Source organism: Natator depressus, chromosome 8 (assembly GCF_965152275.1).
Source record: "Natator depressus isolate rNatDep1 chromosome 8, rNatDep2.hap1, whole genome shotgun sequence".
NCBI lineage: Eukaryota > Metazoa > Chordata > Testudines > Cheloniidae > Natator > Natator depressus.
In genome coordinates this window covers 100,527,191-100,550,199 of record NC_134241.1, presented here as the reverse complement: position 1 = coordinate 100,550,199, position 23,009 = coordinate 100,527,191, and the positions used below count along the sequence as shown (strand labels likewise).

Sequence of the window (23,009 nt, the reverse complement as noted above, 5' to 3'; positions counted from 1 at the left end):
TCCATGTTTCAGAACACAAGGAGGACTCCAGACCCTAAGATGAGGACAGTGCCTGGACTTTGTTCAGACTCTGGAGGCTTAGGACACCCAGGGGATTCCACGGCTGGATCCCCTCACAGCAGTCTGGTGAGTAACCAAGAGGAGGTGCTCAGCTGGAGCTGTGACAAAGGTTGCCTCTTACAAAAGAACACTAAAAGGAAGGAGAGATGGCTCTATCATCCAAGGAATACACACTCTACATCTAACCATCAAGTTACACCTACCTTCCAAATACACTCATTGTAAACCATTACTGTCTCACACACACAATTGTCTGTCGACACTCAAGTGTGTTGGAACCGGTTGGATTCTTTGGGACTCTGTAAAGTGTTGCTGGGTGAGATTCCATGGCCTGTGTTGTGCAGGAGTTCAGACTAGATGATCATAATGGTCCCTTCTGACCTTAAAGTCTATGATTCTATGGAGTGCTTTAATTCATCCAAGAAATGTGACTACTGGGGAACAGTCACATGCCAGTGCATCTGTCGTTATGTTAAGGGGCTGTGATTCTTTAATCGTTTAAACTCGAGTGTATGGTATTATTTAACTAGAACATACAGCATAAGCTACCAATTAGTTGGCAGATACAAAATGAGTAACAAACCATAGAGATACCTAGCAAATATTAAGCTCCCAATAAAACTTTCTGGAACAGACTGGCTGCAGTCTGCGTCATTCCTTCTACTTCTTGAAAAGACCATTTAAATCATCCTTGGACTTTAATACAAATTATTTCTATTTGGCTTAGGTTCTACATAAACTATCACTAGTTACATAACAAACAGAGAAGCCAACTAGGTGGAAAGCTGCTATGTTCAGTAACTGACGGATCAGTTTTCCTGGTCACTCCAAGGCTCTGGTTTTAGTGTGGATTTTTCTGTACGCTTTGAAAAACATGTAATCTTCCAATTAGAAGCACATTTCTGGCCCTTATGGGGGTAAAGAGCTGTAAATGCAGGCACATTTTGGGTCAGATCTTCAGTTTTTGGCCCTTTATATCTGCAAGGCTATAGAAATATTCATGCTAATAACCTCACAGTTTATATTGAAACAAGAATAGGATGCAAAGAACCACTAAAAATTTAATTGCTCTTTGTACTCTAGGCCCAATTCAGCCCTGGTGCAAACAGGGTGTTTACACCAAATTTGGCTCTGTATGTTTATAGAATTTCAGTTTATACCTCCCTGGGGCTTTAATGCAAGAGGTCAGAGAAGTAGCTGATTTGGTAAAACACACTCATTGAGGAATGTGACTGATTTGCTTCAATAAGCCGTCAGAGCACTGCAGGTACTAAAGGGCAAGGTCAGAGATCTTTTTTCCACTGTGGAAGCAATCTTATGAAGGTCACCCCTGTTCAACCGCAAGTCTATCATCCTCACTAGTATCTATGTACATAGCTGGGAAGGATGATTCCCTCCCCTGTAGGAATCCCTGGGTAAAATGCTTTGGCGGTGTTATACTGGAGATCAGAGCAAATGATCCGACACCCCTTCTGGCCTTAATATAGATTAATCCAGTGTATGAGTGCCTCCGGTTACCCATTAGTAAAACAGACAAACCACAGATCTGTAACTTGATCAGGATCCACCAATGGACCTCATTTTTATAGAGGGCCAAAACCAAAACCCCTGTTCCAAACACCCCCCAAACCCAGGAATTTACACTTAAGCCTCACCATGGGTGTGAAGGTTAATTAATGTTGTTTTAGTGTGTGTCTACACTGCCATGTAAGCCCAGGGTTCGAACTCAGGCTCAAGCCTAACCCTCCTTCCATCTATACACAAATCATGCTCAGACTCAGGATACAAGCACACCAGGGGGTGGAGGGCCAGAGCCTAAGTCAAGATGGGACCCAGGTTTCAGGCCACATTGCTTTGCAATGTAGACAGAGCCCCACTGGACTCGTGCTCTGGGAGTCCCCCAGAAGTATCCCATGGACTGACTTTCTTTGTCCTCTGTGCAGTCAGGCTTTGATGGATGGCCAAGTTTTCCCACAGTGCACCATGAACAAAGGGCTAGAACAGCCACATTTTGGGAGGACACTAGGAAGTCTGGGCTATGAGTGGTTGGACTCAAGCCTGAACAATTCAGTGCAGACACTGGAGCCCCAGTTTGGGACACAGGGTTCTATAAATCCTAACCTAGGGTTACAAATCTGTGTGGATGCTCAAACTCTGGGTTAACAAACCAAAGGTGGTAACTTGGAAGTCATACGATATGTCTTCAGTAGTCCATATATTGAATAAGAACTCATGAAGTTTCCTCAGCTGGCTCTCACCTCCATATTCCAATATTTCTGAAGCCATGCCATCAGATCCGGGAGCCCTGCAGTTCTACATGGCACCGGTTGAAGTGCGGACTTCGTCAAGGGATGGGGCTGTGTCCATGTTGTCATTACACATTGGATGATCTACTACTCTTATTAGTGCCTTGTCTGTAATGTTGGACAGCATGTTCAAAAGATCACTGGAATGCTGTTGCCACCTCTGAAAAATTTCTCCTTTGTCAGTGATCAGTGTTAGGCCATCCACGCTCTTCAAAGGGACTGTAATAGTATGCATCGGACCATACATGTCTTTAAAAGCAGCAGAGAAATCTTTGGTCTCCTGGTGGTTGGCGTAGCCTTGGACTTCATCTGCCATAGTGCTCCACCATTGTTCCTGCATGTCTCTAATCTTAGATTGGATGTCATGACACAGATTCCTGTATGTTATAACTGTGCCTACAAGGATAAAGGATACAAGAATTTGATGATGCATCTCATGTTTTTAGTGAGTAACTGTAGAATTTCTAGATCATTCTCATCAAACCAGTCTTGATGATGTTGTTTTGCTGTACTCAAGATAGAAAGAGTAACTTGATATACCATCTCAAGAAGAGTTGCCCACTCACTGTTTACATTAACACTGGTAGTCAATCCAGCAGGGTCTGACATAGGTGCTGTAATGTCATTACAGAGCTCCACTTCATCTTGTAATCACTTTATGCTGAGCCATCTGATTGGTTTAGATGATGACTCTGGTTGAATTACTAATAACAGTTTGGAGCGATCATGTGATGGTCTTTCCAGAAGTCTGACCTCGCATGGTTGCAGTGACTTGTACATCCTGTAGATCTTGCCACTGGACAATGATGTAGTGGATAAGAGGCCATTGTTTGAACCTTGGGTGCACCAGTGATATTTTCTTTTTGTCTGGTAGGCGGGAAAAGGTACACATGATTGCAAATTGACACGTGATGCCATCACAAAGTAGCAGTGTTCCATTGCTATTCTCTTTCCCAGTCTCATGCTGTCCAGTGGCAGGCCACCAGATACTACTGCCAACCCTCGCATTAAAGTCCCCCCAGGAGAATCAGTGTGTCTGATGCTGATGTAGACATGATGAGTTTGTCTAAGTCGCCATAGAGCTTTTCTTTCTCATTGTCAGCATTTATCATGGTAGGAGCATAAGCGCTGATGATGGTAACATACCGCTTATGTTTCAAGGGCAACTACAGAACCATCGGATGATCACTTGTGCCTTTAGGTAGACTTTTAAGCTTGCAAGCAATGGAGTTGCTAATGGCAAAGCCAACACCCAATTGTCCTGGCTCTGAGGCTGGGCAACCTCCCCAGAAACGTGTATCCTGCACCCATCTCTGCCAATTGACCTTCGTCAGCAAGTCCGGTTTCACTGAGCAAGGCAATGTCAACCCTACACCTGGCCAGTTCTCTTGCAACAAGAGTTGTGCCTCTCTTAGGTTGGCTGGTGGAAGGGTTGTTGCCTAAAGTGCTAACATTCCATGAAGCTAATGTAATTGGTGTTAGGAGACGCCTACATGCAGATCTGCGACTACGACCACCAGTGTCACCATGCCTGTCGCTTTGCCACTTGGGCAGGGACTGTCGCTTATTATATTATGCAGAGTGCCTAGCACAGTGGGGCCTCGCTGTCTTTTGGGTGTTTGAGTCCTACTGAATTTGAATTATTATTACGGTTATTATTGTTTATTAAAATTAAAGAGGCCTGGAAGTGTATATGACAGTTCTGGCCAAAGTACTGGTCACTTAAAATGGCAGATGAATAGATTTCAAATATAAATGTATGTGATAGAGTGTACCAACCCCACAATGGAGAGCAAGGGGTTAAGGAGCAGCTCAGGGCCCAAGTGGCCCTGACCAGACACACCTGAAAAGCTTGCACAGACTGGAGGGAGACCTTAAAAGGAGAAGCAGAGCAGAGTGGCTCAGAGGGGGGCAAGTAGTGGAAGGGAGCAGACTGGTGCTCTGAGGGATAAATACTGACCAGCAGCTCCTTGCCTGAGGCCTGACTACACTGACCAGTGGAAACTTACAAAGGAGAGATAAGTGACTGAGCGTGCCGGTCAGAGACTTGGCTGAAGTGACTTACTCCGTGAAGCTAAAGGGGTAGGAAGGGGAAGTGGCTTGACGCCCCAAGGTGTCCAGTGTAGCTGCTCACCATTTGGCCCTGATCCAGAGGAGAGCACAGGCCCAGGCTCTCCTATCCACTCCCAGAGGACATTACAGCACTGGGGACCTTCACTTAAGACAATGGTCCCCCAAACTTTTTTTGTCAGCCCCACCCCCACCCCTTTCCTGGTCTATGCCTCCCCCAGAAGCCAAGGTCAGGAGCTGAGCTGGGATCCGAGGGCTCCAGCTGGGAGCAGGGCCGGTGCTGCAGCTGGAGCCATGGCTGGGAGCAGGGCTGTGGTCGGGGCTGGAAGCAGGGCTGCAGCTGGGGCTGGAGCTGCATCAGGGGGTAGGGACAGACTGGAGCTGGGGGCAGAGCGGAGCTGGGGGGGGCGTTCCCTCCCCACCTCCAGTGGGGGCCAGCCCAGACCCCACCATGCCCCCTGGAATGTTCCTCCAGGCCCCCCTAGGGGGGGCATGCCCCACTGTTTGGGGACCACTGACCTAAGGTGATAGCCCTTCTGGAGTAGACCTTGACTGCCCAAGGGTCCATTCCCCAGATCCCTGTGCTGAAGGAGAGGATGGGTAATCCTTGGGTCAGGGCGCTGAAAGGCAGCACCATGTTTTCAATGGGAAGACAACCAGCCGACACCCTCCTGACCACTAGGCAGCACTATGGGAGTTTGTGAACCTTCTACCATACAACCTAGGACTGGATGGAATATGGACTGGATCAGGCCAGAGGTCTAGTTAGTTCAGCATCCTCCTCTCTGACAATCCTGGCTAGCACCGGCGACTTCAGAGGAAAGGTGCAAGAAATCCTGCCGTGATAGGATAACCTGTCCACATGGGAAGTTTCTTCTTAATCCTCTGTAATTAGCAGTGCCCTAAGGAAACCTGTAAGTTCCTGAAGTAGGGGGAAAGGACAGATGAACTCGCAGGACAGTTGGGTCTTCTCCTGCCAAGCAAAGTCTGGCCAATTGCTGGTGAGAACTTCAGAACTTTCTCCTGTACATTCTCAGTAGGTTACTTGGCATTCAGCATTCCATACAAGCTTGTGTGGGAAAGGGGAGGGAGTTATATTGCTTTGACTATTGGCTAACCCAGACACAAAAGGAACGTGAGCACGGTGAGAGATTCAGAGCCTGTCACTGCCACAGAAGCTGCAGGACCATGGCATTTGTGCTGGAGAAAATAGCAAACCCTTCCTCTCTGCTTTTGTACCTGGCTGCTGGGTTTTGTCTCATCTACGTCCTGCTGAAAGCGATCCAGCTGTATCGCAAGAAACAACAGCTCCTCAAAGCTTTTGCAAGTTTTCCAGGTCCCCCCAGCCACTGGCTGTATGGACACAACTCTCAGGTAGGGAAAGACGTGGGGTTATGCAGCTAAATACACCATCCAGGTTAGTTTCAACAGAGAATAGATAGAGGGAAGGTAAATACAGTGAGTAGGGTATGTGAAAACTGTTTGTTAGTAAAGGATCCTGGCAGGCGGCAGTTTTCTTGTCCTACCCTCTAACAGACACCACGATCACATGTTAGTGTCATGTTTGTGTGGGACAAATAAAAATGCAGCCACAGTAAGAATTGTGTCCAATTTTCAGCTCCAGTCCTTTAAGCAAACAGTCCCATTGACTTGACACTTATAGTTAAACATGCTTTCCAAGATAAGGACTTTGGTGATCAAATTTAATAGGAGCCACATAAAAAAAGTTTCTTGCCTCCACTTAAGGGGCACCCACTCTCTAGGAAGTAGGTTCTGTTTGTTTTCACAGCTACTGAGCCCTGCTGTCTGTGTGAACATGGGGAATTTTTATTTCAAACATTTTCAGCGTTTCATGATACAGACATTTGGGGGTTTATGCATTTTTGCATCCAGTTGCAATCATAATAATAGATAAATAGATAGATATAAACTAAATATTCCCCTGTCATACTATTTAAAGATGAATATATAGTACTGTAGTAAATGAAGCAATGAATTCTCACGACTGTGGCTCTTTTGGGTAATGCTGATCGCTAATTTGGCTGCTGAACCACTGAGGTCTGAGTATCACTGGTTTAAAATCTTGAGCCTGATTCTGCACTGTTTTGCCTCTTGCAATGTCAATATTTTTTCATCCGCATGCAATTTTGACCAGAAAAATGGTTTTTTGTCTAAACCAAAAATTTTGCTGGGAAAATTTCATTTTTGACAGTGTTCCTTTTTTCATGCAAAACCAGAAACTGTTTTTTTTAAGCTGAAACTTTTTTAAACCTAAGAATTGTAACTTAAAACCGCTTTCAAGCACCCCCAACATTTTCAGGTTTTGGGTTTCAGTTTTTTATTTAAAAAATTCAGAGGAAAAGTTTGACAAAAATTTTAATTTTTGAAATTTCTCTGAAAAAATAGCAAATTTTCCAACCAGCTGCATCATTTCCGCAGTGCAAGGGGAGTGTTAAGCTTTACCATTGTGATTTGCAAAGGAGACAGGACTACAGTGCAGTTCTCTCTAGAACTGTGTAGCCACTGGTTTCAGAGTAGCAGCCATGTTAGTCTGTATCCGCAAAAAGAAAAGGAGGACTTGTGGCACCTTAGAGACTAACCAATTTATTTGAGCATAAGCTTTCGTGAGCTACAGCTCATCCAATGAAGTGAGCTGTAGCTCACGAAAGCTTATGCTCAAATAAATTCGTTAGTCTCTAAGGTGCCACAAGTCCTCCATTTCTTTTTGTATAGCCACTGTGTGTAGATTTTGGTCTTCTCTACCCCAGCCAGTTTGGGGCCAGCATAGCATCTTCCCTCCATCTCGAGGTGTAGAGCCCCTCATTGCAAATCCACTCCACCTGCTCCCCATCTCCCACGGAGAGGCCTTGAGCAGCCCAGATGGCCTTGTGCAGACTTTCCACACTGAAGTGATTTCACCCCTTTCTCCCTAAGTGCGCTCTCTCTCTCTCTCTTTTTTCACTATCATTGCAGATTTCTCAAGGTGGAGAATTAAAGAAGTTGCTGTCTTGGGCAAAAAAGTACCCCTATGCCTATCCCAGATGGACTGGAGGTTTCATGGCTACCTTAGTAGTCAACCACCCTGATTATGCCAAAACTGTGTTTGGCCATGGAGGTACGGTCATTGGATCTTATTTCAGAAAGGTTCACACTTGATGCCCTCTTCCACTGCAAAGGCCATGTGTTATTTCCACAGAGAACCATTCATAGAATCATAGAATATCAGGGTTGGAAGGGACCTCAGGAGGTCATCTAGTTCAACCCCCTGCTCAAAGCAGGACCAATCCCCAATTAAATCATCCCAGCCAGGGCTTTGTCAAGCCTGACCTTAAAAACTTCTAAGAAAGGAGATTCTACCACCTCCCTAGGTAACGCATTCCAGTGTTTCACCACCCTCCTAGTGAAAAAGTTTTTCCTAATATCCAACCTAAACCTCCCCCACTGCAACTTGAGACCATTACTCCTTGTCCGGTCATCTTCTACCACTGAGAATAGTCTAGAACCATCCTCTTTGGAACCACTTCTCAGGTAGTTGAAAGCAGCTATCAAATCCCCCCTCATTCTTCTCTTCTGCAGACTAAACAATCCCAGTTCCCTCAGCCTCTCCTCATAAGTCATGTGTTCCAGACCCCTAATAATTTTTGTTGCCCTTCACTGGACTCTCTCCAATTTATCCACATCCTTCTTGTAGTGTGGGGCCCAAAACTGGACACAGTACTCCAGATGAGGCCTCACCAATGTCGAATAGAGGGGAACGATCACGTCCCTCGATCTGCTCGCTATGCCCCTACTTATACATCCCAAAATGCCATTGGCCTTCTTGGCAACAAGGGCACACTGCTGACTCATATCCAGCTTCTCGTCCACTGTAACCCCTAGGTCCTTTTCCGCAGAACTGCTGCCTAGCCATTCGGTCCCTAGTCTGTAGCGGTGCATTGGGTTCTTCCGTCCTAAGTGCAGGACCCTGCACTTATCCTTATTGAACCTCATCAGGTTTATTTTGGCCCAATCCTCCAATTTGTCTAGGTCCCTCTGTATCCTATCTCTGCCCTCCAACGTATCTACCACTCCTCCCAGTTTAGTATCATCCACAAATTTGCTGAGAGTGCAATCCACACCATCCTCCAGATCATTTATGAAGATATTGAACAAAACCGGCCCCAGGACTGACCCCAGGGCACTCCACTTGACACCGGCTGCCAACTAGACATGGAGCCATTGATCACTACCCGTTGAGCCCGACAATCTAGCCAACTTTCTACCCACCTTATAGTACATTCATCCAGCCCATACTTCTTTAACTTGCTGACAAGAATATTGTGGGAGACCGTGTCAAAAGCTTTGCTAAAGTCAAGAAACAATACATCCACTGCTTTCCTTTCATCCACAGAATCAGTAATCTCGTCATAGAAGGTGATTAGATTAGTCAGGCATGACCTTCCCGTGGTGAATCCATGCTGACTGTTCCTGATCACTTTACTCTCGTGTAAGTGCTTCAGGATTGATTCCTTGAGGACCTGCTCCATGATTTTTCCGGGGACTGAGGTGAGGCTGACCAGCCTGTAGTTCCCAGGATCCTCCTTCTTCCCTTTTTTAAAGATTGGCACTACATTAGCCTTTTTCCAGTCATCTGGGACTTCCCCCGTTCGCCACGAGTTTTCAAAGATAATGGCCAATGGCTCTGCAATCACAGCCGCCAATTCCTTTAGCACTCTCGGATGCAACTCGTCCGGCCCCATGGACTTGTGCACGTCCAGCTTTTCTAAATAGTCCCTAACCACCTCTTTCTCCACAGAGGGCTGGCCATCTACTCCCCATGTTGCGATGCCCAGCGCAGCAGTCTGGGAGCTGTCCTTGTTAGTGAAGACAGAGGCAAAAAAAGCTTGAGCACATTAGCTTTTTCCACATCCTCTGTCACTAGGTTGCCTCCCTCATTCAGTAAGGGGCCCACACTTTCCTTGGCTTTCTTCTTGTTGCCAACATACCTGAAGAAACCCTTCTTGTTACTCTTGACATCTCTTGCTAGCTGCAGCTCCAGGTGCGATTTGGCCCTCCTGATTTCATTCCTACATGCCTGAGCAATATTTTTATACTCTTCCCTGGTCATATGTCCAACCTTCCACTTCTTGTAAGCTTCTTTTTTATGTTTAAGATCCGCTAGGATTTCACCATTAAGCCAAGCTGGTCGCCTGCCATATTTACTATTCTTTCGACTCATCGGGATGGTTTGTCCCTGTAACCTCAACAGGAATTCCTTGAAATACAGCCAGCTCTCCTGGACTCCTTTCCCCTTCATGTTAGTCCCCCAGGGGATCCTACCCATCCGCTCCCTGAGGGAGTCAAAGTCTGCTTTCCTGAAGTCCAGGGTCCGTATCCTGCTGCTTACCTTTCTTCCCTGTGTCAGGATCCTGAACTCGACCATCTCATGGTCACTGCCTCCCAGATTCCCATCCACTTTTGCTTCCCCCACTAATTCTTCCCTGTTTGTGAGCAGTAGGTCAAGAAAAGCTCCCCCCCAGTTGGCTCGTCTAGCACTTGCACCAGGAAATTGTCCCCTACGCTTTCCAAAAACTTCCTGGATTGTCTATGCACCGCTGTATTGCTCTCCCAGCAAATATCAGGAAAATTAAAGTCACCCATGAGAACCAGGGCATGCGATCTAGTAGCTTCTGCGAGTTGCCGGAAGAAAGCCTCATCCACCTCATCCCCCTGATCTGGTGGTCTATAGCAGACTCCCACCACTACATCACTCTTATTACTCACACTTCTAAACTTAATCCAGAGACACTCAGGTTTTTCTGCAGTTTCGTACCGGAGCTCTGAGCAGACATATTGCTCCCTTACATACAGTGCTACTCCCCCACCTTTTCTGCCCTGCCTGTCCTTCCTGAACAGTTTATAACCATCCATGACAGTACTCCAGTCATGTGAGTTATCCCACCAAGTCTCTGTTATTCCAATCACGTCATAATTCCCTGACATCACCAGGACCTCCAGTTCTCCCTGCTTGTTTCCAAGGCTTTGTGCATTCGTATATAAGCACTTGAGAGAACCTGCTGATCGCCCCTCATTCTCAGTATGAGGCAGGAGCCCTCCCATCACAGACGTTCCTGCCTGTGCTTCCTCCCGGTATCCCGTTTTCCCACTTACCTCAGGGCTTTGGTCTCCTCCTTCCCCCGGTGAACCTAGTTTAAAGCCCTCCTTACTAGGTTAGCCAGCCTGCTCGCAAAGATGCTCTTCCCTCTCTTTGTAAGATGGAGCCCATCTCTGCCCAGCACTCCTCCTTCATGGAACACCATCCCATGGTCAAAGAATCCAAAGCCTTCTCTCCGACACCACCTGCGTAGCCATTCGTTGACTTCCACGATTCGACGGTCCCTGCCCTGGCCTTTTCCTTCCACGGGGAGGATGGACGAGAACACCACTTGCGCCTCAAACTCCTTTATCCTTCTTCCCAGAGCCACGTAGTCCGCAGTGATCCGCTCAAGGTCATTCTTGGCAGTATCATTGGTGCCCACGTGGAGAAGCAGGAAGGGGTAGCGATCCGAGGGCTTGATGAGTCTCGGACTCTTCTTCCTGCTTGTCTCTTCTGTTGACTATTGTAATTCCCCCCTTTATACCCTTCCCAAATGCTTAGCTCTTCACCGTTTAATTGGGGCACTTTATATACGCACCCACAATGGGAAATGAGAACCAAACACCTGCACCCTCAGAAATATGTCTGTCTTAGGGTTTCCTAGAGCACCCACCACCATAGTATCTAAGTTGTTCCCAGGAAAAGCAGCATAGACCATCTCCTAGGAGACCTCCCAGAGTCTTCAGTTGTTCTCCCTTTCTAGTGTAGGAAGCTCTAATTATTATTATTACTGTTGTGGTAGTAACTAGGGATTTTGACTAAATCGGGGTGACATGGTTCTAGGACTAGATGCTATACAAACACAGAACAAATGACAGACCCTGTCCTGAAAAGATTACTATCTAGAGGTATTTCTCAATATTATTCCAGTTAGGATGGGAAAGCTTTTTTCAAAAAGGAGGTTCTTGCCGCACATCCTAAATGCGGTCAGAGTCTGGATGAGGGTCATCTCTCAGATTGGATTCAACAGTTGCATCATGACCCCAGAAGAGCACAGCTGCCCTGGTGGATCACTGATGTCGATGTGATCCCTGATGTGGCTTGGACCTGGCACATTAATACCTTTGAAGATCAGGCCCAAAGCCTAGATCGGGCAATAGCATCTCCATTCACTTTCTTGTTCCTCCAGCCCAAAATGTCCTTCCTCAACTTTAAAAGCTTCCATGGCCTTCCCTTCCATTTCCTCACCCATATCTCTAATCTCATCTTCCCATCATCCTCCCCAGTCCCGTGTGCATCTAATTAATGAGATGTATGTAAAAGACCCTCTTTAAAATGTAGTAATAGTATGAAAAGAAACATTTTTAAATATTTAATATACTAAATAACACTAAAAGATTTAGCTGTCTAATTTCTATACCACTCATTTCCTAATTAATTGAGCTCCTTCGCCGTGACTAGAAGAGTGAATTCATACCAGAACTGCATCATGGTGTGTCAACTCCTAACATTGTACTTGTCTTCTCTGTTGAATTTTACAGATCCCAAGGGTCTTGCAACCTACAAATTCTTAATTCCCTGGATTGGTATGTAGAATCATGCTTCGTCCATCCTTTTGAACAGTTTCACGAATGACTCAAAGGCATGCTATGCCCTGGAGCGTTAGCCCAGAGTTTCAGCCCTCATCCCCAGTTTCCTTGCCTCATCAGTTCATGGTGGGCCACACACTTCTCTTGTAATTTGATTTACTTTATTCCTTGCTATTATAAAACCAGAGAAGATGACCATTCTGCTATGGAAAGCTACTAGGGATGACATGACAAACACAGGAGATACCATATTAGACTAGACCATTTCTCTATTTAATCCAGAATCCTGCTCCACAGTGACTAGTATCTGATATTTCAGATGGCAGTGATTATCTTCTCCCACAACCAATGCACAATAGAGATTGTGCAGGCCAAATGATGCCCTCAATTACACATGTTCAACTTCATGGTCTTCAGAGTAGGTCCTCGGTGCCACCATTGCAACCTCACTGAAGTCTAATGGGGTTGGCAGGTGTCACTGAGGATGCCTGAGAAGGAAAAAACCCAGCCTGACTCTCAGAACCAAAGCTGAGTTTACAGGGCTGGTAAACTGTAAACTGAGGAAACTGTGTGTGGACTCAGCAAGGTGCATATGCACTGAGTTCCATAACACTGATTTTACTGAGTAGAAACAAACTCTGTGCATCAGGGTTGTTGTGGAAAATGAGTCACACCATCTGTTTGGTTCAAACAGTCTGAGGTCCTTTTATTTTTGAATACAATCATGCAGGGAGAAGGAGACAGAGATGGTCACACACAGGTGCCACCCTGGTCTCCCTCTGTCCTGCCCCTATAATACCAGTCTTATATAGTTTTTACATTTCAGTCAAATGATACATTTCCTTAATTTTTTTTATCACTCAAGCATTGTTAACAAAGCCTTATAAGGAGCCAAGGTAAACAGCTTTATAATTAGCATTGTGCTGATGCCCTTTGTTATTATCAAGATCTGCGGTTTGCTTGTGGCAGCGTTTTGTCTAGGGGCTTTTGCAGGTTTGGGGGGGGGGGGGCGTATGTACATAATAGACAGCTAGGGACTTGAGCTAGGTGAAAGTTTGGCCTAGTTTGTTATCTGTGCCAAAATACCACAGCCCAGCATATGCTCTTAGCTTAAGCTAAGTCTTACAGGATGCAGGCCTGTAGGTCTCTTGCGTTACTGCTCTTGCCCATGCTGCGTATAGTGCCTAGGTCTTGTCACAAAGTGGGAGAGGGTCAGGTCAACAATACTTTCCCCCACAGGGTAATTCTGGACATTAGTGTTGTTGTTCCTAGCTGCTGATGTTTATTGCACCGTGTCATTCCATGGCACAGGGTATTAACATTGCTAATACCTATGTCATTTGTAAAAAGAAAAGGAGGACTTGTGGCACCTTAGAGACTAAATAAATTTGTTCATCTCTCAGGTGCCACAACTCCTCCTTTTCTTTTTGCGGATAAAGACTAACATGGCTGCTACTCTGAAATGTGTCATTTGTAGAGCTGCTGGCAAAATTTTTCTCTTCCATGCAAAACATTCCTGCTTTTAGTCAAAAACCTGGGGAAAAAATGCAGATAACTAAAATGTTGGGTTTCCAACCAAAAAAATGGTTGCCATCAAATAAAGTTCTCAGTGTACAACCCAAATTTCCCATTTTGGAAAACCAAAATAATTTCAGTTTCAGTTTTCAGTTTTTTGACCCTTTTCATTGAAAATTGGTTTTGCCCAGCTCTACTTGGTGTTGCAGAGATTTCATTCTTGCTGGGGCATAACTAATTTCAGCCTTATTAAGGGCCCTGTGCGGCTGCTATCAAATACCAATAAGGTACTACATCAAATATAGATCCCCTTTGCCCCTGCCCTCTTTCAGTAAGTGCCATTCCCAAATGGTGTGTTCTTTCTAATCCTTCATCAAGTTCTTAAGACTCCCTCTCCTTCCTCATGGTACCATCCCTCAGAAAGCGATCCACTGAGGACTTGCTTAGGTATGGAATTAAGTATTCCTGTTTAAAATGTTCCCTCCCTTCAAAGCACCGAGACTACTCTGAGTGATAGAGTAATTCATTGTGCTGTGAAGGGATCTGACTGGCTCTTTGCTATTTATATTCCCCCAGGCAAGGGATTACTGATCTTACATGGGCCACAGTGGTTCCAACATCGAAGGCTGCTGACCCCAGGGTTTCACTATGACGTGCTGAAACCTTATGTCTCATTGATGGCAGAGTCTACCAAAGTGATGCTGGTAGGAATGATCAGCTGCAGAGCTAGGAAAATAACTGGGTCTGATGTTGAACAATTAGAAGAAAGTGGAATGAGATGTTCTAACCAGTTTGTTTCCCACACACTCTACAACCCTTTAGTAAAGGGGCCAGACCCTCAGCTACTGTAATTCAGTGGAGCTACCCCAACATAGATCAGCTAAGAATGTGGCCCAAGATATTTTTCTGTCATCAGGTTTCCAATAAAGTGATACGGTAACTTTTCTCAGCTCAAGGATGGTGAACATAGAAGATAAATGAGGAGAACAGGCTGTCTGCCAGATAAGAAACTAAACTTGGGCTCGTATAAAAGAGAGCCCAAAACAAACACAGAAACTGGGAAAGAAGAGTAGATGAAGAGGAGGGCAGGAAGGAATCTAATGAAGTTCATATACTATCATGCACCATCCATGAGCTGTCCACTTCTACTAGACCAGCTTGTTGGAAGGGTCCTTTTCTCAAAATACTCTCTTTAGCTAGAAACCGTGAATTCACAAGGATTGTATGGCCCTAATAATAATTAAAGTCTCTGAGCCAAATTGATCTCTGGGGTAACTCCACTGACTATAGTAGAGATACATCAAGAGATGGACTTGGCCCCAAATGTCTTCAGCTTTTCAACCAGCACATGAGGTGTGCTCTAACCACCTAGAAATAACCATTATGTCTCGCCTTTTAATAAGGGTGGTTGCTAAACTTACATTAGTTTGTTTACAATGCTGGCAGATAAAACAGTTTGCTAGAGACAGTCACTCAGTTGCAGAGATCAAAGAAATTTTAGACACATCCTTTAACCCAGCTGGATTGGACTCAGATAACCAAATCCTTCTGGCGTGGGCATATCTGTTCAATTGTCAATGAACTTTTGCTCAGAGGACATTAATATATGTGGAGAGGCTTGTTGCTGAGTCATATCAATTATGAAACCAGTAAAAATCAACTCAAGTCTTAATTTACCTTGATTTCCGATTATATCTGCTGTGCATTAGATATGCCAGTGATGAAAGATGTTATAGAAAATACGTTAGATCAACAATGCACCACTGTATGTGGATTCCCCCTCAAATTTGGATCTAGTTCCTGCCAAAAATAATGGCCCAAAAACCTATTACACAGATCAGTTTCTTTTCACTTTGCTGAAAATAATCTCAGGATATCATGAAAACAATTTGTCTGTAGAGATGGCTGTGAGTCACCCCAGGTCTGGTTCCAAACGTGCTTTAGGAGTGTTTGGATTTTGGTTTCTAGTTCAGGCCCAGGACAACAAAATCCAGATCTTACCAATCCAAAAGAATGGGAAAGAAGAATTCAGATTTAGTTTTTCACTTTGGCTTGATCTCCAGCCATAAATAAATAATCCTGTAATCTGGTTCCGAAAGGGAATGCCAATCCCAGCTAACATTGTACCTTTTAGATCAGAGTCTTTGTTTACAGACCAGGGTCTAACATGCAACAGGGGTTTGGCAGGATGCAGATATGGAAAGCAGCAAAAATAAATAAAGGGCACTGAATGGGATCTCTGTAGTCAGCAAAACCCTTTTCTGGAATCCCATCCCTCCTCATCTCACTCTCCTCCGTTAGGATAAATGGGAACGGCTGATCACAGTGGATAAGTCGGTGGAGCTCTTTGAACATGTCAGCTTGATGACCTTGGACAGCATCATGAAATGTGCCTTCAGTTGTCATAGCAACTGCCAGACTGACAGGTCAGTGCCAGGTGCTTTCAAATCCGAACAAAAATGTTCTTGTCAACCAGATCCATAGTAGCCTTATTTAACTGTTCTTTTCCTTCAGTGACTCAGACTACTACGTCAAAGCAGTCTATGACCTGACCTACCTGGTGTTTCATAGAATCCGCTTTCTCCCATTTCATAATGATTTCATCTATCGAATCAGTCCTCAAGGACGTCGCTTTCAGGAGGCCTGCCGACTAGCACACCAGCATACAGGTATTTCCCAGTGTCCTCCTTTTCTTCTCCTATTGTCTGTAGGATGTTGCCTAGTTTGGTGGGATTAACCTACTGTTAGTTGGTCTGTCTATGAATGGAAACCCTGGAGAAACTTATTCTCCAGGGAAGAAGAATGGTTTTAAAATTGAGGCACAAGGCTGGTAGTCAGTAGATCTAGGACCATATCCAATGCTGATGGAATTCCATGAACTTCAGTGAAATTCCACTGAGGATGGATTTCTATTCCTAGCTCAGTCATTCATTTACTGTGGGACTTCAGGCAAGTTACTTCATCTCTCCACAGGTCAGTTTGATCACCTGCAAAATAGAGATGATGATTCCACTGTTTGTAATGTTCTGAGAGATCCTTCAGTGGAAGGGACATTAGAACATAAGAACGGCCACACTGATCAGACTAAAGGTCCATCTAGCCCAGTATCCTGTCTTCCAACAGTGGCCAATGCCAGGTGCCCCAGAGGGAACGAACAGAACAGATAATCATCAAGTGATCCAACCCCCGTCACCCATTCCCAGTGTCTGGCAAACAGAGGCTAGGGACACTATCCCTGACCATCCTGGCTAATAGCCATTGATGGACCTATCCATCAATGACAGTACTTTAGAAATACAAAGTCTTCCTGGTTCTAAGAGACCTCATCTCCTGCACTGGTCTACTATATGTCCAGTTCATCATTTGCATTAAGCAGAAGAGCCTCAGACTCTGATCCTTTGACTTCTCTGCAGCATGACCTTTCCAGACAGACAGGTCACAGTGATGTTGAGGTGTAGCTAATATATTTGCCACTCTTGTATGCAGATAAAGTAATAAAAGAGAGAGAGACATTCCTCCAAGATCAGCAAGAACTTGAAAAGATCCAGAAGAAGAAGCATTTGGATTTTCTGGACATTCTTCTGTGTGCCAAGGTGAGTGATGGAAATAATAATGTAAACAGCCAAGCAAGTGTCATCAGCAGACACACCTGGCTATTGTTGATAATAGCTTCCCCATCCTATATATCCTCATGTCTAATTCTGTCAGCTGATAGCGGGGCTGGAAGTGAAGGGAAGAAATGTCAAGCAAGGGTGTGCAAAGAACAGTACTCAGTGAATGAATAACTACAAGTAGTAACCGTGCTGTGAGGGTAAAATTAACTCTTTCCTCTCCGTGAGTTGATTTTCACTCAGCATGTTAATCTGTACAGGAACTGAGACACGACAGCATGTAAGTGTGAATGAGACGGTTGGCATATTCTAGGGAGGATTCCAGGCAGGTAGTGGTGTCTATACTGTGTGTAACTAGGTAAATGTTCCCTTTTTGGTTCCTATGTACAACATCTTTAAATTTCTACGTGCCTGCTGGTCTGTCGGAGACAGCTGCCATTTGGAGTTCAGTTGAGTGCAGACTCTTCCGGGTGGGGGGAGACACACACTGTGCTCTCGCTCTCCCTCCCCTTCCCCCAAGGGATTTTACTTTTATTCTTTCTTGTATTGTTTGTTTGTCTTGTAATCTTAAAAAAAAATATCCTGGCTGAAAGTACATAACTGCTCTTTGTGTAGATAAAAAAAAAAATAAACAGAATAAGAATTCTTGTGAGGAGAGTGGGCAGCGCATGATAGTTGCCACAAAAACACAGAAATGCAGGGCTGGAAGAGCCCTCGGGTGGCTCAACCTTTTCAGAGACACAGGCGGTACGGGCAGTTGTGTGGCACCCGTGCGGGCCACGTACAGAAACAAAATGGCGTCCTCCACGTAGCGTGACCTCACGCACCGTGCTTACAAGGCCATGCTCCACAGAGGATGCCATTTTGTACAGATAATCTCTGGTACGTGCAGCATGTCACTGCAATGCTCTCTGCATGCTAGGCAGCTGCTGCTGGGGGAGTGGTCGCCTCGGGGCCAGATGGAATTGGCCTGTGGGCCCGCTCTGGCCCCTGGGCCACCCGTTGGGCTGATCTCTGCACTGAGGCAGGACTAAGGTTACCTGGGGTGTCTGTGATGGGGTTATTGGAGTGGCGTGAGGACCTGGGGGGACATGCGAAGGGCCAGGGTCAGGAGGGGGCTCTGTCTGGCAGGGAAGCAGGTGGGGCTCTGTGCAGGTGGTCTGGGCTGCTGAGACCAGGCTTCGTATCCAACTCGCTCCCCCACTGCCGCACCTGCAGCAGCCACCAACCAGCAGTTACCCTCCTCCGCCGGGGAGGGCTCAGAGAGCCGGGGACAGAAGGATGCACCCCGGGAGTACTGTCCCCCCCTCCTTGCCAGACAAACCCCCTCCTGACCTTGGCCCTTCAGTGGGGCCCCAGGGCACAGAGCCCCATCCACGTCCCCTGCTGGACAAAAGCCACACAGGGAGAGCGGATGGGGCCATGCCGCTCCCCAGATTTCTGCCAAGGTTCACACCAGAATGTGGCTTGCAGCAGCGTTTCAGCATGGAAGGGACCGGAGCTGCTTCCAGCTGCAGGGGAGGAGGAGTGCGGGAAGGGATGATTTGTCGTGTCTTTGCAGAGCTCATCTCTTCCCCCCACCCTGATCCCCTGTGGCTGGAAGCAGCTTGTCCCTTCCTGCCGACACAGTGTCGAAAGGCAGCTAACACCTCCAGGCTGCTGGTGGCCACCGAGATAACCCAGCCACCTCCTGTTCCCCGGCTACAGCGCAGGCAGAAAGGGGTTAAGCCCTAAGGATGCATTGTGCACCAGGGCCCAGGGAACTGGACTGTAGGGGCTTCAGCAAACCTGGCCGGGGAGGTGGCTCAGCAGGGGAGGGTGCCTAGGGGACGGAGCAGCCCCGCGCTCCCTGGGGGCAAGACCCAGGGTGGGGAGTGGGGGCAGGTGAAGAGGGTGCTAAGCCCCTGCCCAGGGGGCTGCTGTGAAGCCTGCAGGCTTGGGGAAGAAACAGGCTGGAAATTGCTTCTCCCCTTGCCACTCCAGAGTTTAGCTGAGGGGCAGAGAGAGGCTTCCCCGTGCCAGCGTTGTTCGGCTCCTCCTGGCCAGCGCCCCAGGCCAGAGCATCTTGAACTTTCCTGGAGCGCCAGCCCAGCCAGAGGCAGTGGGGGAAGGAAGGAGCCTCCTGTCCAGGCTGCTTGGGAGCTGAGCGCTCCGACCCGGGGCTGGTTCTCTGCACAGCGCTGGGAACGGGACACACCCCGCTGGGGGGATATGGAGGAGCAGCAGGGCTGGGTGGGGGGAAGGGGCAAAGCAGGGAGAGGACAGCAAGAGGGGGAGCACGTCAAGGGCTGATGGGTGGGCAGCAGAGGTGACACGTAACCGGCCGCTGCCTAGCGCCTGCCCGCACACACCAGCCACCGCTGCTCACAGCCATTGCTGGCCGGAAACTGGACGGGGCCCCGCTGGCCGAGAGCTGGCACACAGCGGGGGCTCAGCTGGCGGACCAGCAGGGGGAGCATCCGGACCTGCTCGCTGCAGCTTTGCCACGCTACCAGCCTTGCACACCCACCCCCATCATTGGCCACTGGACCCCCCCACTCAGCACTGGTGGGCGGGCGGCTGGTGAGCAGGGATGCGGCCAGCAGCAGGACCCGCCAGTACTGATGGGGCGGAGAGAGAAAATATGGGACAATTTGCCCATTTTTTAAGAAAAAGTTGGGACACCTGCAGGGGCACTTAAATATGGGACTGTCCCTTTAAAAACAGGACGTCAGGTCACCCTAAGCAAGGGGGCCAGTACTTACAGGGTGCAGCTTTCTGCTCCCCTCCTTACTCTGGCCCTTCAGCGTGGCCCAGTTTGCCGCCCCTGAGAGATTGCCTGACCATGGCAGGGAGCAGAAGGCTTCCTCAACTGTTACGTGGTGAGGACCATCGCTGGCCCCTGTGAGTACCGGGCATACCATCCCCTACAAAAATACTGTTTCTTAGAAAGAGGGGGGCTCGTATGAGACAAATATCCAAAGTGGGGTCACAGCAAAAACAAGTTGGGAACCTCTGACCTAGCCCATCCCCGACAGGTGTGTGTCCAACCTGCTCTTAAAAACCTCCAATGATGGGGACTCCACAACCTCCCTTGGAAGCCTGTTCCAGAGTTTAGCTATCCTTAGAGTTAGAATGTATTTCCTAATATCTAAATGTGGATTAAGACTGTTACTTCTTGTCCTACCCCCGGGGCACAGGGAGAACAACTCGTCCCCGTCCTCTTTGTAACAGCCCTTAACATATTTGAAGACTGTTACCAGGTCCCGCCTCAGTCTTCTGTTCTCAAGACTAAACAAGCCCAGGTTTTTTAACCTTTCTTCATAGAGCCCCCAGGTTTTCTGAACTTTTTATCATTTTCGTTGCTCTCCCTCCAATTTGTCCACATCTTTCCTAAAGCGTGGCACCCAGAACTGGACACAATACTCCAGGGGAGGCCTCACCAATGCTGAGTAGAGTGGAACAATGACCTCCCATGGCTTACATACAACACTCCTGCTAATGCACCCCAGAATGGTTTTAGCTCTGTGTAGGTGGTCTGGGCTGCTGAGACAAACACCTGTCAAGGATGGGCTAGGTCAGAGATTCGCATTGTTGGCTCATATTCAGTTTGTAAGCACTGAAGGTTGGTACCTGATACCCTGTTAATGAGTAACTTGGATCTTAGCCCATCTCTGCTGCCTTCCTAATCCTAAAAGGGGAACGCCTGCCTTTGTACTCAATGGACCTGAGTCTGATCTCACTTACACCAGGTAGACACTGCATAATTCCATTGCTTTCAGTGGACTGACACCTGATTTCCACTGATGTAAACAAAACAAATCAAGCCTGGGAACTTCACCAGTAATCAAGGTGTATTTTTTCACTCCAAAAATTGCTCATGAAATGAACACTTGTTTGGGGATTATTTACCTCCCTGCTTTCCTAGGATGAAAACGGAGCTGGATTATCCGATGAAGACCTACGTGCCGAGGTGGACACGTTTATGTTTGAGGGTCACGATACCACCGCCAGTGGGATCTCCTGGCTCTTGTACTGCATGGCCCTGCACCCAGAGCACCAGCAGAGATGCAGGGAAGAAATCAAGGAGATTCTGGAAGACAGGGAGACTGTCCAATGGTGAGATGTTACCTCACTGGTTTAATATCCTTTGCCTTTGGATTATTTTCTTATGTATCCAATCTGAGGAATTAAAAATGGATCAATTTCACAAGCTCTGCAATGAAGGATCAAGACTTAGTATAGCAATGCTACGAAGAACAGATCCAAGGCCAAATCCAAACTTTCCTTGTGTTAAGGGCTGTTCAATTCTAGATCTTTGGTTTAGATCTCTCTCTACATTAATAAAATGCAGCAGTTTGATTGGGATAGGAACTTTAAACTATTGAAGTTGAGGAAGTTCCCCTAAGTTATGCTAGGACTGCATTCGGCCCTTGGAGTTTGAAATTGAATTAAGAATAAAACAAATCTGACAGCAGCTGTTTATTGAAATGCAAACTCTTAATAGTTGGGATTAAATTTAGCATGAAAACACATCAAAGTACCTTGTAATTAATATATTACACCTTACAACAATCCTGTGAAGCAGATAGTTATTTCATGGCCCAGGACCCCATTGCGCTAGGTGCTGTACAAATATGGAGCAAAAAGACAGTTCCTGCCCCAAAAAGTTTACAGGAGCACTGACAGATCAAGAGTCTTACTCAGTGTTGCAGGAAGTCTGTGGCAGAGGGAATAGAGCCTAGGTCACCTCTATGCTTTAGGCACAAGATCACTTTCCTGTCTTCAAACAGAAATAGGCGTGTGGCATGTTTGTTTCACCCACTGATGTTGATGCTGCCGGCTAGTATTTTCAAAGTGGTAGGAGCCATTATTCATTCATACTCTCCACCTATGGTTGCTTTCAGGGATGACCTTGGCAAAATGACTTACAGCACCATGTGCATCAAGGAGAGCCTTCGCCTTTACCCTCCGGTACCTGGAGTGTCCCGACTGCTCAGCAAACCCATCACGTTCCACGATGGACGTACCTTACCAGAAGGTCTGTTTAGTCTCTTCCTTCTTAAGGGCCCGGTTCTGCCTTCAGCCGCACGCACGCCACTCCCATTGAAGTCCCTGAATGTGGTTCACGCCAACAAGAGGGGAAGAAATTCTCCTGTGACACCCAAGTGAAGATCTAGGATCTGTTGAGCCGTTTGTGGTGCTCCCATGGTGTATTCTGTCTCCATTGTAAATTGTAACATGACTCTTTGATTGTCCATTACAAATTGCACTTTCCCGTACCAACCTGTCTCCCTGAGCCGTGGGCCGATTCACCCGAGGGAGGGCAGCTGGGACTGCTGCCTGCCCTACCTCAGAGACTTTGCTAGAAAGTAGCAGTGCCAGTCTCCTCCTGAGACTCCATGGGAGTCCTGCCAACTAAGTCCGTCTAGGGGATGCTTTGAATCAGTGCAACCTTTGCTGCACACGTGCATGCCTTAGTGATCTCTCATCTCAACACCAGCCAGAGCTGGCTGAATGTTGTTAGTGTTGGCTGAGAGCTTCAAATGAGCCCAGGGGAATTAAGCACCCAAATCTCACTGGAGTTGAATGGAATTTGGGTGCCCAATTCCCTTAAATTCATTTGAAAATCCCAGATATTGTTTTTATTGTTTATTATTTGTACATTGGAGGTATCCAGAAGCATCAACCAACAAGGAAGTCCCATTTGCTAGTCACTATCGTATACACATGAGACATTATACATACGATTTGAGAGAGTCTCTGCCCAGAAGAGCTTACAATCTAATGGAAACCTTTATTA

General features: G+C 46.7%; 1 protein-coding gene across 2 annotated transcripts in view; it reads left to right on the top strand.

Annotated features, from left to right (window-relative positions):
* Positions 1-5,571: 5,571 nt before the first annotated feature.
* The window catches only part of LOC141992549 (cytochrome P450 4A4-like), a 28,838-nt gene continuing 11,400 nt past the window's right edge, over positions 5,572-23,009 (top strand). The window contains exons 1-9 of one of the 2 annotated variants that reach the window (XM_074961784.1): positions 5,572-5,810; positions 7,410-7,551; positions 12,054-12,098; positions 14,193-14,320; positions 15,918-16,042; positions 16,131-16,285; positions 17,103-17,209; positions 21,135-21,325; positions 22,114-22,247. In XM_074961784.1, the coding sequence (XP_074817885.1) occupies positions 5,625-5,810; positions 7,410-7,551; positions 12,054-12,098; positions 14,193-14,320; positions 15,918-16,042; positions 16,131-16,285; positions 17,103-17,209; positions 21,135-21,325; positions 22,114-22,247 (1,213 nt within the window). In that variant the 5' untranslated portion in view covers positions 5,572-5,624. The remainder of the gene's footprint in view (positions 5,811-7,409; positions 7,552-12,053; positions 12,099-14,192; positions 14,321-15,917; positions 16,043-16,130; positions 16,286-17,102; positions 17,210-21,134; positions 21,326-22,113; positions 22,248-23,009) is intronic. The other variant, XM_074961785.1, reaches the window with a different exon arrangement.